Here is a 17,267-nt window from a genome sequence, read left to right on the forward strand (position 1 = left end):
CCACCTCTATCCCCATGCCTGCCTGTATTCCTATCCCCATCTCCACCATCATCCCCAACCCCACCTTCATAAGACACAGGGGGAGAAGTAGGCTATTCCTTTACTGATTAAAAATCTGTCTGTCCTTACCCCAATTCCCTCACATCCCATCCCCCCTCACCCCCATCCCCCCGTCCCTCATCCCATTTTCCCCATTGACATTGTGGGTGTGACAGTCTAATCAGAACCGGGATTATGGGGAGTGGGGAAACTGTAGCTGGGCTTCTTCTCGCTAATTGGATGGCTTGGAGGGAATGAGCTCGCAGAGACACTCAGTGGCTGAGGTACCTCAGTGTCTGTGGACACACGTTCTCTCAGGAGAACACGGGGCGGTTAAGTTGCTTTGTTCTTAAAGTGAGGAATGAATAAAGAATTCTTGATACTGTATGTTCTTCATTAAATGAGGACACAATGTTTTATTTCAAAATGGCTTGTTTAGAGAGCCAGTGCATACATGATGGGCCAAATGGCCTCCTATGCTGCGGCAGTTGTGTGATTTATGTGTAAGATTTTCCGTATGTGGTGTTGATGAATTAATGCAGCCACAATTGCTCAGCTTCTGAATAGTGTTGATCTGGATGGAGCTTGAAGCCAGCCTGGATATTGATTTTGATGGAGCTGTGGTTGTGAGTAACAGCAGCACACATTGGGAGCTTCTGTTTGCTCTCGCCCTGCATTGTTGCCTGGGTCAGCGCCTAGAATAGACTGTGAATCTATGGACCACAAATTCCCAGCATATTCCCACACAGCAGCTGTGTGTTAACCTGCGTCCTACCAGAACGGTCTGTATTAGCCAGTAGCAGGACCTCGGTGTGGTCCACTCATCAAACATTTCAAAGTATGAGAAAGCAAGAGAAAGGAGGGGGCTTGTCTTTGAAGGAAGATGTGGAGGATTGATTCCCTGCTCCATGTGATTTTAACCTCTCATTGTGTGTGTGTAGTCCACAGAGCCATGTTTCCTCATGATCAACCGTGGGACTGTTTCATCTTTCTTCTCAAAGTAATTGTAGTCTCCTGGAGGAGAGCGACTGAGAGAGGATAGGGTCATTTCTTTCTCGCACATCTTTCATCGTGATCATCTTCCTGTGGAAGGCGGCAGTTCTCAGCAAACTGCGGCTGAGCCTGTCTTCAGTTTGGAGTGTGGGCAAGCTGGCAGTGCAGTTCCGCGGCTGCGGCTCAGGGGGGGACAGACACACACACACACACACACACACACAGAGACAGAGAGGTGCAGTGAGAGACACTGAAAGCTGCTGCCATGCCTGCCAGGAATATTAAAATCCGTGCTCTGGTCATCTTAATCAGCCTGCTTCACAGAACAAGGAGGAAGAAGTGTTTAAGGTACAATTGCTTTTTTTTCTCCTTACTCCCTTTTTCAGTTTGAGATGAAAGTTCCTGGGACTGATTCAGTGCTGCAAATGGCTAAGTGAGGGGCGCCAGTAGCCGGACGAACACTGTTTCTGTGCTCCCCGCTGCAAGGCACAGACCATTTTAAAGATTTACATTGTGTTTTCGGATTGAAAACTGATTGGCTGTGTCTGAAGGAATCACATGGGGAAATTCCCTAACAAACATTGTGCAAGTTCCTAAAGCTGGATTGACTATTTCCTAACCACAGAACCTGATTATTTATAACACGCGATATTTAGTGTTTTATGCAACGTTTATTCTTTAAAAAAAACACACGCTATTCCTTTAGGGGAGAAGTGAACTTTAACATCTGCACAATTGCACACTATTAAGCAGAACTAATCACCTGAGTAGAGTTGGCTCCAGAGATCACTGAGTTCCTGTGCCTTGAGCTGTCTTAGTTTCTCAGCATGAGAGAGGGTGCGGACCAGGGAACCCTCACTGATACCCTTAATGGAAAGGGGGTAAACTACAGCCCCCAGCTCACTTAACCCCAACAGGAAGTGAAACTGGGGGTCAAGCTATTTTCTTTTGGACTGACATTCTGCTTGTGTGGTTGTTCTGAGTGACTTAACCTTTACTTCCATAAATATAGCTCCTGAGGCTGGGACAGCTGCCCTTTGTCTGAAATCTTGTAACAAGAGCTGAGTTTGAAAATAGCAGTGGTGCTGACTAAATTTTAACAGGAAGAAGAAAATATTTTTCGAATCTAATTAAAGTTCTGGGATGTGGAGAAACATTTATCTCGCTGAATATTTTGGCAAGTGAGATCTATAACCAGTTCCTGTGGGTCACACAGTCACCAGTACAAGGTGTGAAGTGAACTGCTTCACGATCGGGATGACAAGGCTGTCAGGAAGCAGAAAAGCTTCTGTTTAAAAGAACCGTCCAGGAGAGCTCTTCGTCTGTGGAATAAAAACAGCTTATAAATATTTAAAAAAAAGAAACATGAAGAAAATTGAGTCTGTATAGAAATTAAATTGTGAAAATGCTCTGTTGTTTGCTTGACTTCTTTTAAAAATAAAAACATGTTTTGTACAAAGGGATTTATTTAATGAATGAATCAGATATTTCTTCTTCAGGTTTGAATACCATCATTGTGATGTGCTTCAACAGAACAACTAGTGCCATCAGTTCACCACCTTGACATTTCATTTACCAATCACAAGACAAGACTGTTTTTTATATGTCTAGCCAAAAAGCAGAAAGTCTTAAAATAGAAACTTACTTATGTTAAAATCATCTAAATTCATTGTTATTTAAGATGATTCAGGAGGCCTGATTGATGATCTTAACATATAAGACTTCAAGGGGAGATCTGTGTGCTTCCTGACTGGGTTAGTGTTAGTCCTGGTTATCCATTATTCCCTGTTTATTTAGTGGAATTGGAGGGCTGTTTCACTGCTGTAATGACTATGACTGTGGTACAACTACTACGTATTTCTTTGGTAAAAAACAGAAAATGCTGGAATCACCCAGAGGGTCAGACAGCACCTGTGAAAGGAGAAACGGAATGAATGTTTCAGAATGATCAGAAAGGATCTGTTGAGAAGCTGCAATGTTCACTCTGTCTCTTTCTCTTCACAGATGATGTTGGGTTTCTTTTGCCAGTAAATGCAAGCATCATGACATCCTCGTAGCTAGCACACAGCTTCCTTCAGTTAGCCTTTTGTTGAGCTTATTCTTTGTACCAAAATGAAACCAGGGATGGACTGTGGGTCCAGAAGTGGTATGAGAACAGTTAGCTGAAGACAAAGGAAACTGCTATTTTCAGTTTAAGTACAGTATTCCAAAAGCCTATGAATCCCAATAATCCACCAAACTAGGAGAAACCTATAAAAGAGGCCTAAGGGGCAGCTTGTTCACACAGAGGGTGGTGTGTGTATGGAATGACCTGCTAGAGGAGGTGATGGAGGCTGGTACAATAACAACAATTAAAAGTCATCTGGATGGTTATATGAATAGGAATTACCCAAACTGAAGAACTGAAGAAGGGTAATACCTGAAACATTGACTGCTCCTTTCCTCCAGATGCTGCCTGACCTGCTGTGTTCTTCCAGCCTCCTGTTTGTCTACCTTGGATTCCAGCATCTGCAGTTTTTTTGTCTCTGAGTTTGCATCAGACTCTTGTTCTGCCATTGAGCTGTATTTGTCACCTGCTGGATCTTTAATATCACTGCAAGGGCAGCCCTTGTGAAAGTACAATATGTCAGATAGAGAACAGTGCAGTGTGGCAAAGTATACCAACCACTTAGAAAAGAACACCATGTCAGGACGTCACATCCACTGTGATTGATGCTCATGTTGTAGATCTACATCAGTAATATCAAAATTAGACTGGAAACTCATTTACTGCTGATTAATCATGTTTGTATCAGATGTCTTATGCTGCTATGATGTGGAGATGCCAGTGTTGGACTGAGGTGGAAAAGTCAGAACTCACTTCATCTGATGAAGGAGCAGTGCTCTGAAAGCTTGGGATTTCAAATAAACTTGTAGGACTATAACATGGTGTTGTGTGACTTCTGACCTTGTGCTGCTAGTTATGGGTTATTTGTTGATAGCAGACTCATCACTTCAGTTAAAAGAGCTGCAGTCTGATATCCATGTAAATGAGGAGTTCAATTCTCATGTGAAAGCATTCATTGAAGGTAGGGAAAGGTGAGTCATCCTCTGTCAACTGCAGAAGAACTTCTAAAATTTCAACAGAGAACAGTGGAGAAACTCAGCAGGTCAGGTAGTGTATGTGCAGAGAGAAACAGAGTTAAGGTTTCAAGTCCAGTGGCCATTCTTCAGAACTTCTAACTGTCTCCTTTTTAAAGTTTTAAAGCCTAATCTATTTTATGCATTCCCCTCAGTTACACTTGTTGCTTGAACCTTTTTCATACATATCCCACGACCAACATTCCGAAAGTAGATTCATTTTTAGTCTCTCCATGCTATCTGTGGGACCTTGCTATGTTCAATTTGTATACTCTGTTTCCTAGATGACCACAATACTTCAGCTTCAGAAAGAAAAGCTCAGTGGCTCTTTGAGATATCTTGAAGATATGAAAACTGTCCTATAGATGCAAGGCTTTCTTTCTATAACCTCTGAAAATAAATTTATTCTTCTGCTTGGACGTTCCTAACTGTTACTTTCTTCACAACAAAGCATAGTTTTTCAAAGATGCTGTTAAATCTTTAATCAGTTAGAAGTTTTTAAATGATTAATATTAAAGTAAAACCTTCTAACTGATTAAAGATTTATCAGCATCTCAGGTTTGTTTAATACATCCTCATCAGTGGTGTGACTCTTTGATCTTTTACTTATAAATTCTGTGTCTGATTCCACCTCTCTCTCTAGCACCTGAAGAAGGAGCGAGGCTCTGAAAGCTTGTGTTTTCAAATAAATCTGTTGGACTATAACCTGGTGTTGTGTGATTTCTGACTTTAAAAAGAATGTGAAAGCAAGATAAGATTCACAAGAATGGTTCCTGGAATGACTGCAGTGGAGTCAGGTTCACTTGAGGCATTCAAGAGGGAATTGAATCATTATCTAAAAAGGATGGGATGCTCGGGGCTGGAGGGAGGAGGTGGGAGAGTGGCAGTAGGGGTATTGCCCATTTGGAGAGATAAGACAGTGAGAACAGGTGGAATGGGTTTGTACTGAAACCATTTGGTGACTTCCCAGTCTTTTTTGGTAAAAGTTCATCATGCTTTCTTTGAGACTTTTTTTTTAAATCATGCCACTTCATTCTGACCCAGTTTTTCAGGCTGAAATCTATCAGAAATGTAGTTGTGTTGTTACTGATTTTTACAATAAAATTTTTTTATTGTCAGTGAAATCCTGGTGCATGCAGTAAAGGAAACAAGGTCAATGAGCTGGTAGCACAGATTAAAATTGGCAGGTACGATGTTGTGGGTATCACAGAGATGTAGCTGCAAGGGGATCAGGGCTGGGAACTAAATATCCAAGGATACATGTCCTATCAAAAGTACAGGCCAATGGGCAGAGGGGGCAGGATTGCCATGTCAATAAGAAATGAAATTAAATTGAAAGCAAGAATTAAAAAAGAGTGGAAAGGCATAAAGTCTGTGTGGGTAGAGTTGAGGAACCACAAAGGAAAAAAGACCCTGATGGGAATTAATGTCCAAGACTCCTGGCAGAATCAGGATGTGGGAAAAAATAAATTCAGGGATAGAAAAGTCATGAGAAAGATACTTTTACAGTATTCAGGGTGACTTCAATATGCAGGTGGACTGGGAAAATCAGATTGGTAGCGGATCCCAAGAAAAAGCGTTCATGAAATGTCTATGAGATGTTTTTTGTTGGAGCAGCTTGTGGTAGATCCCACTAGGGAATAAGCAAATGATGTGTAATGAGGGAGACTTGATTAGATGACATGAGAAAAACTATTGAGTACTTAGGGTCTGGAATGGACTGTCTGGAAATGTGGTGGAGGCAGGTTCAGTTGAGGTATTCAAGAGGGACATTGGATGATTATTTGGGTAGAAATGGTGTGGAGGGATATAGGGAAAAGGCAGGAAATTGGCACTGGGTAATAAAACCGGTGCAAGCACAATGGGCCAAATGGCCTCCTTATGCACTGTAACAATTCTCTGATTCTGCGACTGCAGTTTCACCTGTTATCTGGCTCAGTAAAAACTTAATCTTCAAATATCCTCACAAATCAATTCAGTCGAACTTTGGATCAGATCAGGTCAGATCTCAGGAAGAAGAGCCAGCCATTTGGGTCAAAGGAAAGCTTGTCACTTTGAACTGAAGCTTGATATTGAGTCATTCAGCAATTCTCTTCGTTTGTACCAGAATCAATACCATTTTCACAGGAAGCAAACATTATCACTAATGGCATTACTGGGCTAAATGTGCAGACAGCTCTCAATATCACAGTATACCTCAGCGCAACATTTGCCAAAAGTTTTGCCATTTATTCTGTGCCTTTCAAACTACTTGTTTCATTTTGGTATTCTGTTGCCATATGCAGATTTAATTTGAACGTTTAAGTTCGGTTAAAGGATAGATGAGACAGGGATGCAATAGCCTTGAATCTCATTGAATGGCAGAACAGGCTTGAGGAACTCCAGTTTCTATGTTAATATGATACAAATAAATACCTTTAGTAATAAGTTGCCTTGTGTGAGAGTATCCGTATTTACTGATGCCATTGACCAATCTGTGAACTTCTGGAGGCAACTGTGTCTTAAATATGTGACAGAGAGATTAGGATAAATCATCAACAAACACATTGAGCACCTCACTGACAAGAATGACGTTGTATTAAATCTTTGCCACATTTCTTTCTGTTTTCCCTCTGGACTGTGAATGTGACAATGCCTCTATTCAGCTGAGTGAAAGATTTAATTCATTCATTCATGGGATGTGGGCATGTTTGGCTATGTCAGCATTTATTGCCTATCCCTAATTGCCCTTGAGTGGATTGTGATGTTATCTATGCTGATTTCTTGAACTGGACAGAGGATCAAAATGCTCTGGTTCTGTAAACTACTGTGGGCCTCTAACCTGACTTTATTTGAAGAAGGGTCACTGGTCCTGAAATGTTAAATCTGCTTTCTCTCCACAGGTGCTGTCAGATAGCTGAGTTTTCCCAGCAATTTCTATTTTCGTGACTGATTTCCAACACCTGCAGTTTTTTGATTTTCTGTCTATTTGTCTATCTATCTCGAGCAGCTCCAGACCAGTTGCTAATGGTCTGCTGGTCTATTGCACTGCCCTCTCTAGTATTGAGAGGGTCAGTTTGGGGTCCTCTGTGGTTAGCTGCCTTCGCTCCAGTGGGCGATGGGGCCTTTTCTAATTATTACAGCCTAAACTTCAGCCTGGTTTCCTGCTCCTTATTTCATAGGAAATAAGGCAGGTGTGATAATTAGATGCTTAAATCATGTTGTATTTCTTCATGTTTAAATAGCACAGTGGGATTCACATCACAGCCTGTGATTGTACGTTAGGAATGATCGTTTGCAGCACTGTTATCAGACTTAAGGAATGATACCTTATAGCCAGCATCATCACTATCCCTGAATGTGTCATGTCCCACCAGCAGGATCCCATTATAAAATCAAGTTTCAAATTTATCATATTTTTACATTCATTGATTGATTTGATTTTGAGGTCAAGTGAATCATGTTCACCATCAATATTCACAAGAAATCATTGTCAGTTTTGACTGTGAAGAGTGTGAAGCAGTTGCCAATTTGCCAGCAACCTCTTTCTACATCTTCATGGAAGAAAAAAAACCCAGACATGGAATAGCAGCAGTTGATTGGCTTTCATCCATTGCACAAAGTCACTCTGTTGCCCCTTGCTTTGTGAACCTGTCTAAAAGTGGGAGGCAGTGTGCTATTCCATTGATAATTAAAACATATCTTGATCAGTCACTTGCACTGCAGGGTGTCTCCCAGCTGTTGTGTTATTACTGTGATGGCCAGTGTGAATCCAAATCAGAGATGTGGCAGGTTTTGTTCCTCAGCTGGTCTGCGTTGTACTCGGTACAAAGGACCAGGGCCTAAGGAGCTGCTGAAAGTGATGGAGGAGGTGACAGTCAGCTGTAGCTCCTGATCACGCTCGTGGTCCGGTGACCTCAGCTGTCAAGTACAGGATTTATAACATCATATCCATTTCAGCTCTGGCTGTGATATCTCCCTATCTTTGGGCGCCTGGTGACATTGCAGCCTAGGTTTGGTCCTGTTTTCAAAATAATATGAAACAGAATGTACAGCCTCACACACAACTGATGTATCCCAGAGTCTAGGTCAGTGCTACTGATACGATGTCCCACTACTGCATTGTACTTTAGGAGAGGAGCAAGTTGTGGGAATTGCCCTTCAGCCTGTTTGAATATTTGCATGACTGGGATGAGTGTAGATATTGAACTGTCCTATAGATTGAAAGCCTTAGTTTGATGTTTGCTTTTGGTATTGTACAATGTTTATTCCTGGAAAGTTCTGTGAAAACATTTCCTGCACTGTACTGAAAGACTGCTGATTCTCAAACCTCTTCCTGTTTTATTTAATTGGTTTCAGTAAAACTTATAAATTGTTAACTTTTTTTTATAACTAAAGATTAGTTTCTTTATAAAAAAAAGTATCATAACAGTACAGATCCAGGTATGAACGAAGTGAAGGGCAGGGAAAGTAAATATTTAAATAACACAAAGAAGAACAGGCATATAGGAGCCATCTATCCTGTTAATTTTAAAATTCTGACAGGTTTAAGAAAGGTAATCTAGCAGGGGAACAGTATTCAATGTGGGAAAGCACCTGGTAAATGGGTTCAAGTGTTTACCTTTGCAAATGTGGGAGAGCAGGTTCCAGTTAATGGCTTCACAAAAGTAATGCAAATGTTTGTTGAAAGAAAACATTTGCTTGGACGGAAATTTAGTCTGGAGTCACTGGTTGAATATTTACACTGATGCATAAATTAAAATTGCCACTTCTGGAAGAATCACTTTGTTTTTTCCAGTCTTGTATCTTTCCATCAACATTAGTTTGGATTTTCTGGCTTTGCGAATCAAAACAGGGCCCTAAAAAAAGTCCTTCCCACTGGCCTGATCTAAGGAAGCATCAACTGCGTACCTGGTAGGCATCAGCTGGTTAAACTTATAAACTTTTATAAGGGCCCTCAAGGATCTCTGGACCACCACTTTGTCCATTTTGGCCATCACTTTACAATGTTCAGAATTAAGCCTAGCAGTAAGAGCATGCCTAATGCCCTTTGGAAATCCCATCATTGTTTGAAATTAACCTGTCTCACTAGTGTTCACTCTTACATTGTCCTCAATTCTCATTGTGTGAAAGAAAACAAGCTGCTTCTCATCTTGTTCTTTTTACCAAGTTTCTCCTCTTAACTTCTGAAAGTGCTGACTCATCTAGTAGGGTTTGATTTGATTTATTTATTGTCACATGTATTTTGTTACAAAATACAGTGAAAAATGTTGTATAGTATCGCCACTCTCTGACGCCATCTTAAAACCAGAAAAATGAATCAAAACATAGAATATAAAGGCAGAAAAATAAAGACACAAAGTTCAATGTTACAGTCCTACCTGTTAAATGTTCAGTCATTGGCCTAGAGTGGCCAGCCATGAGTCCCCTCACCATGCCGCTGGAACAAGAGTCGCTACTCCCTTGTGCCATCTCAGCTCCAACAATACTGCCACCACCATGAGTCTTCGCTGGACCTCAACAATGCAGCTGCCACCGATGACGCTGGGTCCTGCACCGAACCAAACTTGACTCTGCCGCCACCACCAAGCGTACACTTTGGGCCCACATCACTGATACAGCTGTTGCCGATGCCGGCTTGTCTCATACTAGGCCCAAACTCGCCTTTGCCACCACCTCCATGAGTCTGCAATGGGCTCAATTCTCTGTCGTCATGACCGAGCTCTTCACAAGAGGTAAGTAAACAAGGAAAAAAAAACGACAGAAGAGAAAAGAAAAGCAGATGGAACACACAATCTTCAGGCTTGGGAGCTCTACTCAGCCACCATTTTGGATTTTGAATTAACAGTCTTGAATTTAGTAGGGGCTTTGGTTATGTAGGTGCTCACAACCCCTAGTCCCTCATCTGTCTCAGAGTTGTCATATGTAGGGGGCCATTAATGTTTAATTCCATTGACTGATTTATTATTTAGGACTTTCATTTGAAAGAAAACATCTTTAAAGGAGTCAGACTTTTTGTGTAAAAATGGCTGCAGAGGTCACCTATTCTACCAGAAAGGCTGTTTTCCAAAAACCTTGTTAGATTAACCGGGGACATGTGTGCACAATTCCCCTGCAGAATTTCGCATTTGCCATTGTTTGAACTTTTAGAGGGGATAAAATCCAAGCAACAATCACCTCATTGTTAGAAATTTCCGGAGACAAAGCAAACTTAGCAAATATGCCCAATGTGCTACAGAATACTGAAGATTGCTCCATTGGGCCCTTGATAGCTTTAACAATTGGAGATCAAAGTTCCATCATTGCCCCATTGTGTGCCATTAGTCAGCAGTCACGTGTCCAAAACTCCTTTATGAAAAGCTGTGATTATAAATTTGTCTGTTTCTTATAGAAGACAGTCCCATCACTAAGGCCTGCAGGATGAAATAACCTCAACTTAAATAGGGGTAATTCCAGAAGCATGAAGAAAAAGTTGTCTAATGTGGGCCAGGAAAGGAGACTAAGGAGGTGGTCAGTGATGAGCAGCAGATATTTCATAACACTCAATAAAGCATCATTCGAATCAATAGGAAGGACTGGATGAGAAGGATGAACCAAAGGTGCTTACCAAAGGCTGTCAAGAAGAATTTTTCAATCAAAATCTAAGACACATGGAATGGCACAAACTAGTGGGAGGTCAGAGGATTGGAATTTTTTTAGGAAGCAGCTGTGGATGACTGAAAAGTTAATAAAGATGGAGAGTTTTGATTATGAAAGTAAATTGGTAAGAAGTATAAAATCCAACAGCAAGAGCTTCTGGAGGTCTATAAAATAAAGTAGTTAAGGTAATTGTGGGACCCTTGGAGGATCCAAATGGGGAATTGATAACTGGGATCAAGGAAATGGCAGATAACTCAAACCAAATTTTGAATTGAGCTTCATGATAGAGGATACTGTAAACATCCCAAAGGTATCAGATAAGCAAGGTCCTAATGGGAAGGAAGGTCTCTATCATGAGGGACTAAGTATTTGACAAACTAATGGGCTGAAAGGCAGACAAGTTGCCAGGACCCAATTGCCTGCACCAAAGGATTTTAAAGGAAGTGGCTGGAGAGATGGTGAAGGCATTGGTTGAAGTAATCCAGGTTTCACTGAATGCTGGGAGAGTTCAAATGCATTGGAAAACTGCTGATGTAATGCCCCTATTCAAGAGAAGGAGACAGGACAGTAAGCCTAATATTGGTCATTGAGTCTATTATTAAAAAATAAATCGCAAGACATTTAGAAAAGCTAAACACAATCACACAGAGGGAGCATGGCTTTATAGAAGAAAAATCATGTTTGACAAATTTGCTAGAGTTCTTTGAGGACATAGACGTCAGAATTGATAAAAGGGAGCTAATAGATTTTGCGTACTTGGATTGTCGCCATGTTTGGAAGGGGCATACTGGCATTGGAGGCGATTCAAAAGAGATTCTCTAGACTGATTCCTGGGATGAAGGAGTTGACATATTCAGAATGGCTAAACAGGTTAGGCCTTTATTCATGCGATTTTGGAAGACTGAAGGGTTACCTTATTGAAAAATACAAAATTCTGAGGGGACTTGTCAGAGTAAATGTTAAAAAGATTTTTCCACTAGTTGGAGAATCTCAAACTAGGGACAGAGTTACAGAACAAGGGACACTCATTTAACACTGAGAATCAAAGCAATGTCTTCTCCCAGGCCAACGTGAATATCCAGAACTGTCTACCTCAGAGAACTGTGGAGGCTGGATCACGGGAAGTATTTAAAAAGGAGGTGGATTTTTAAATTATGGAGAAGTTGATGACTGTACTCAGCTAGCATTAACGAGGAGTTGAGGCCTGGGGCAGATCAGCCATGATCTTGTTGAATGGTAGAACAGGCTTGAGGGACAGAATAGCCTATCCCTCTTCCAATTTTTAATGCTCTTATGCGAGAATCTTTTGTTTTAAAAGGTCCCTTTCACTTCTTCTGAACTCCATTCAGTACAGGCTCAACCCACTCAATCTCTTATCATAAGAAAATCCATCCAGACCCAGGAACAACTTAGTGACCCTTCTCTGGACTGACTCCAATGTCAGTATGTCATTCTTTAGACTGTTACAGTACTCAAGTTGTGGTCTGACTTGGGCCTAGTATAGTTTTTATTCTCCATTCCCTTTGAAATAAAAACTAACGTTCCGTTTGCCTTCTGTGTTACCTGCTGAACTTGGATGCTAGCTTTCCATGATTTATGCACGAGGACTCCCAAATTCCTTTGTGCTGTACCTTCCTGCAATCCTTCTCCATTTACATAATTTCCAGCTCCTCTATTCTTCCTGTTACAGTTCATAACCATATTATATCTATCAGCCAAGTTTTTCCCCATTCACTTACCTCATCTTATATCTCTCTTTACATCATCCTCACCACTTGCCTTCCAACATATTTTTGTGTTGTATAGAAACTTGCCAATAGTACATTCACTTACCCCATCCAAGTCATTAATATATATTGTAAATAATTGTGGCCCCAGCACTGATCCCTGTGGTACTCCACTAGTTACAGGTTAACATCCTGAAAATGTGTCCCTTATCCCAACTCTCTGTCTTCTATTAGTTAGCCAATTCTCCCTTCCTCCACTACCTCCAATACCATGGGCTTTTATCTTATTAAGTAGCTTAATGTGTGGTACCTTATCAAGAGCTTTTTAACATTTCTTCATGTATTAATGGCTTTATAAAACTAGTTTGAGGTTTTCTTTCAATGATGTGATGAGCTGTAAATCTGACTTGATTTGAAACCAGTTCAGAAAGTTTATGGTACAAAAATATACATTAGCCAAGCAGTATTGTGAATTTAGTTCTTGGATATGAACATTATTTACTGTTTTAGTGCTAATATTGAGATTTCTGTAGCTTCTTAAACAGTAGTCTTCACAGCCTCAATTTTTCCAGAGTTTTTTTCTCATAGAATCCCTACAGTTTGGAAACAGGCCCTTCGGCCCAACAAGTCCACACTGACCCTCTGCATCCCAACTAGACCCATTCCCCTATAACCCAACTAATCTACACATCCCTGAACACTATGGGCAAAATGGCATGGCCAATCCACCTAACCTGCACATCTTTGGACTGCGGGAGGAAACCGGAGCACCCAGAGGAAACCCACGCAGACAAACTCCACACACAGTCGCCCGAGGTGGAATCTAACCAGGGTCCATGGCGCTGTGATGCAGCAGTGCTAATTGTATTCAGGAATATTTTGCAAAGTTCTGTTAAAACACTAGGTTGCTCCCTAATCAGTTGGAACAACTCTGTGTACCTGTGAGAGGAGCTATACTTAAAGAAACTCCTTGCTATAAAAGTGACTTCAGAGGAAACAGGAAATGTTCTATGTAGCATGTTTCATCAGCTAATTCCATCATTTCATCAACTTTAATCTATATTTCACAGCTGAAAAAATAAAGAATATATTTTTTCAGAAACTTTTAAAAACAATTGGTATACAACCTTTCACAAGTTCTGTAAATCCCAAAGTCCTTCTCAGCCAACTAATCTGATATCCCTTGAAGGGCAGAGGACCTGTCAAAGATTCCAACAGTGGAGGGAGGGAGAGACAGAAAGGGAATGAGGTTTTGATGGTGAATTCCGTGCAATTGTTAAGAATTTAAAAGGAAAGATGAAAGCCTAAGGGAACAACTACATTAAGAGATGAAAGATTCTACACAGGAAGTCAGTCATTAGTCAGTCATGGTCATCGAGAGGTTGTGCACCTTGTTGAGCTGTCTTCTCACTCTTGCATTTTTGCCCTATGCCATGCTCCTTCCTTCAAAACCAGTGACACTACTATTCACCATCGCAGATACTGCTCTCTCCCCAACATCCAGGTCAAAATCCGTCTTCCTCATGAAGGTTTTCCTGGTGTCTGACACATTTCCACTGGCTGCTCTGTGATCATTGACCAGTCCTGACTGGGAGTAGTAGGTATGGTCTGGAAAGCTGTTGTCCACCTGCAGCCAGTGAGTACCCTCCAAGATGGAGGCAGGTGCCTTGAGAGTTGGATTGGCCGTTTTCACAGGACCACTGTATCAGAATGTTGAAGTGTAATCAGAGTTGTAGGTTACACTGGAAAAGGTAACACTTACATGTCCATCCTTAAATAATAAAACCATCATCCTTTTTAACTAAAAAACTATTTTGAGTACTATTTACCCGAAACACTACCTAGGTAGTGTCTCCCACCCATCCTCCTCCTCTAACCAAAAGAAAAGGTTCTGAGCGCTGATTTGGTAAGGCTACTGTATTTTTTTTTTACTTTGTCTGTTTGGGAATTCAGAACAGTGGGAATGGATGTTAGGGCAGTTGTATGCTCCTCCTGTAGAATGTGGGAGGTAAGGGTCACCAGTAGTGTCCCCACTGACTTCATCTGCAGGAAGCACACCCAACTCCAGCTCCTTGGAAACCGTGTTAGGGAACTGGAGCTGGAGCTGGATGAACTTCGGATCATTCGGGAGGCTGAAGGGGTAATTGAGAGGAGTTACGGGGAGGTAGTCACACCTCAGGTACAGGAAAAAAGTAGATGGGTTACAGTCAGGGGACGGAAAGGGAACAGGCAGACAGTGCAGGGATCCCCTGTGGCCATTCCCCTCAAAAACAAGTATACCGTTTTGGATACTGTTGGGGGGGACGACTTACCAGGGGTAAGCCATGGGGTACAGGTCTCTGGCACAGAGTCTGTCCCTGTTGCTCAGAAGGGAAGTGGGGAGAGGAGGAGAGCATTAGTCATTGGGGACTCCATAGTTAGGGGGACAGATAGGAGATTCTGTGTGAACGAGAGAGACTCGCGGTTGGTGTGTTGCCTCCCAGGTGCCAGGGTCCGTGATGTCTCGGATCGTGTTTTCGGGATCCTCAAGGGGGAGGGGGAGCAGCCCCAAGTCATGGTCCACATAGGTACCAATGACATAGGTAAGAAAAGGGATGGGGACGTAAGGCAGAAATTCAAGGAGCTAGGGTGGAAGCTTAGAGCTAGAACAAACAGAGTTGTTATCTCTGGTTTGTTACCCGTGCCACGTGCTAGCGAGGCGAGGAATAGGGAGAGAGAGCAGTTGAACACATGGCTACAGGGATGGTGCAGGAGGGAGGGATTCAGATACCTGGATAATTGGGGCTCATTCTGGGGTAGGTGGGACCTCTACAAATGGGATGGTCTACACCTGAACCAGAGGGGTACCAATATCCTGGGGGGGGAAATTTGCTAATGCTCTTCAGGAGGGTTTAAACTAATTCAACAGGGGGGTGAGAACCTGAATTGTAGCTCCAGTGTACAGGAGGTTGAGAGTAGTGAGGTCATAAATAAGGTTTCAAGGTCGCAGGAGTGTACCGGCAGGCAGGAAGGTGGTTTGAAGTGTGTCTACTTCAATGCCAGGAGCATCCGGAATAAGGTGGGTGAACTTGCAGCATGCGTTGATACCTGGGACTTCGATGTTGTGGCCATTTCGGAGACATGGATAGAGCAGGGACAGGAATGGTTGTTGCAGGTTCCGGGGTTTAGATGTTTCAGTAAGATCAGGGAAGGTGGTAAAAGAGGGGGAGGTGTGGCATTGTTAGTCAAGGACAGTATTACGGTGGCAGAAAGGACGTTTGATGACAACTCGTCTACTGAGGTAGTATGGGCTGAGGTTAGAACCAGGAAAGGAGAGGTCACCCTGTTGGGAGTTTTCTATAGGCTTCCGAAAAGTTCCAGAGATGTAGAGGAAAAGATTGCAAAGATGACTCTGGATAGGAGCGAAAGTAACAGGGTAATTGTTATGGGGGACTTTAACTTTCCAAATATTGACTGGAAACGCTATAGTTCGAGTACTTCAGATGGGTCAGTTTTTGTCCAATGTGTGCAGGAGGGTTTCCTGACACAGTATGTAGATAGGCCAACAAGAGGCGAGGCCACATTGGATTTGGTACTGGGTAATGAACCAGGCCAGGTGTTAGATTTGGAGGTAGGTGAGCACTTTGGTGATAGTGACCACAATTCGGTTACGTTTACTTTAGCGATGGAAAGGGATCGGTATATACCGCAGGGCAAGAGTTATAGCTGGGGGAAAGGCAATTATGAGGCGATGAGGCAAGATTTAGGATGCATAGGATGGAGAAGGAAACTGCAGGGGCTGGGCACAATTGAAATGTGGAGCTTGTTCAAGGAACAGCTACTGCGTGTCCTTGAGAAGTATGTACCTGTCAGGCAGGGAGGAAGTGGTCGAGCGAGGGAACCATGGTTTACTAAAGAAGTTGAATCTCTTGTCAAGAGGAAGAAGGAGGCTTATGTAGAGATGAGGCATGAAGGCTCAGTTAGGGCGCTTGAGAGTTACAAGTTAGCCAGGAAGGACCTAAAGAGAGAGCTAAGAAGAGCCAGGAGGGGACATGAGAAGTCTTTAGCAGGTAGGATCAAGGAAAACCCTAAAGCTTTCTATAGGTATGTCAGGAATAAAAGAATGACTAGAGTAAGATTGGGGCCGGTCAAGGACAGTAGTGGGAAGTTGTGCGTGGAGTCCGAAGAGATAGGAGAGGCGCTAAATGAATATTTTTCGTCAGTATTCACACAGGAAAAAGACAATGTAGTCGAGGAGAATACTGAGATACAGTCTATTAGACTAGACGGGATTGAGGTTCATAAGGAGGAGGTGTTAGCAATTCTGGAAGGTGTGAAAATAGATAAGTCCCCTGGGCCGGATGGGATTTATCCTAGGATTCTCTGGGAAGCTAGAGAGGAGATTGCAGAGCCTTTGGCTTTGATCTTTATGTTGTCATTGTCTTCAGGAATAGTGCCAGAAGACTGGAGACTAGCAAATGTTGTCCCCTTGTTCAAGAAGGGGAGTAGAGACAACCCTGGTAATTATAGACCAGTGAGCCTTACTTCGGTTGTGGGTAAAGTGTTGGAAAGGATTATAAGAGATAGGATTTATAATCATCTAGAAAGGAATAATTTGATTCGGGATAGGCAACACGGTTTTGTGAAGGGTAGGTCATGCCTCACAAACCTTATTGAGTTCTTTGAGAAGGTGACCAAACAGGTGGATGAGGGTAAAGCGGTTGATGTGGTGTATTTGGATTTCTGTAAAGCGTTTGATAAGGTTCCCCATGGTAGGCTATTGCAGAAAAT

The 17,267-nt window shown here is 42.2% G+C and overlaps 1 protein-coding gene across 1 annotated transcript in view; it reads left to right on the plus strand.

Moving 5' to 3' along the window:
• Nucleotides 1-1,274: 1,274 nt before the first annotated feature.
• The window catches only part of rap1gapa (RAP1 GTPase activating protein a), a 151,761-nt gene continuing 135,768 nt past the window's right edge, over nucleotides 1,275-17,267 (plus strand). Inside the window, exon 1 of the mRNA XM_048614853.1 lies at nucleotides 1,275-1,380. Coding sequence (XP_048470810.1) covers nucleotides 1,298-1,380 — 83 coding nt within the window. The 5' untranslated portion in view covers nucleotides 1,275-1,297. The remainder of the gene's footprint in view (nucleotides 1,381-17,267) is intronic.

The sequence above is a fragment of the Rhincodon typus genome, chromosome 31 (assembly GCF_021869965.1).
Source record: "Rhincodon typus isolate 14 chromosome 31, sRhiTyp1.1, whole genome shotgun sequence".
In the NCBI taxonomy this organism is placed as follows: Eukaryota; Metazoa; Chordata; class Chondrichthyes; order Orectolobiformes; family Rhincodontidae; genus Rhincodon; species Rhincodon typus.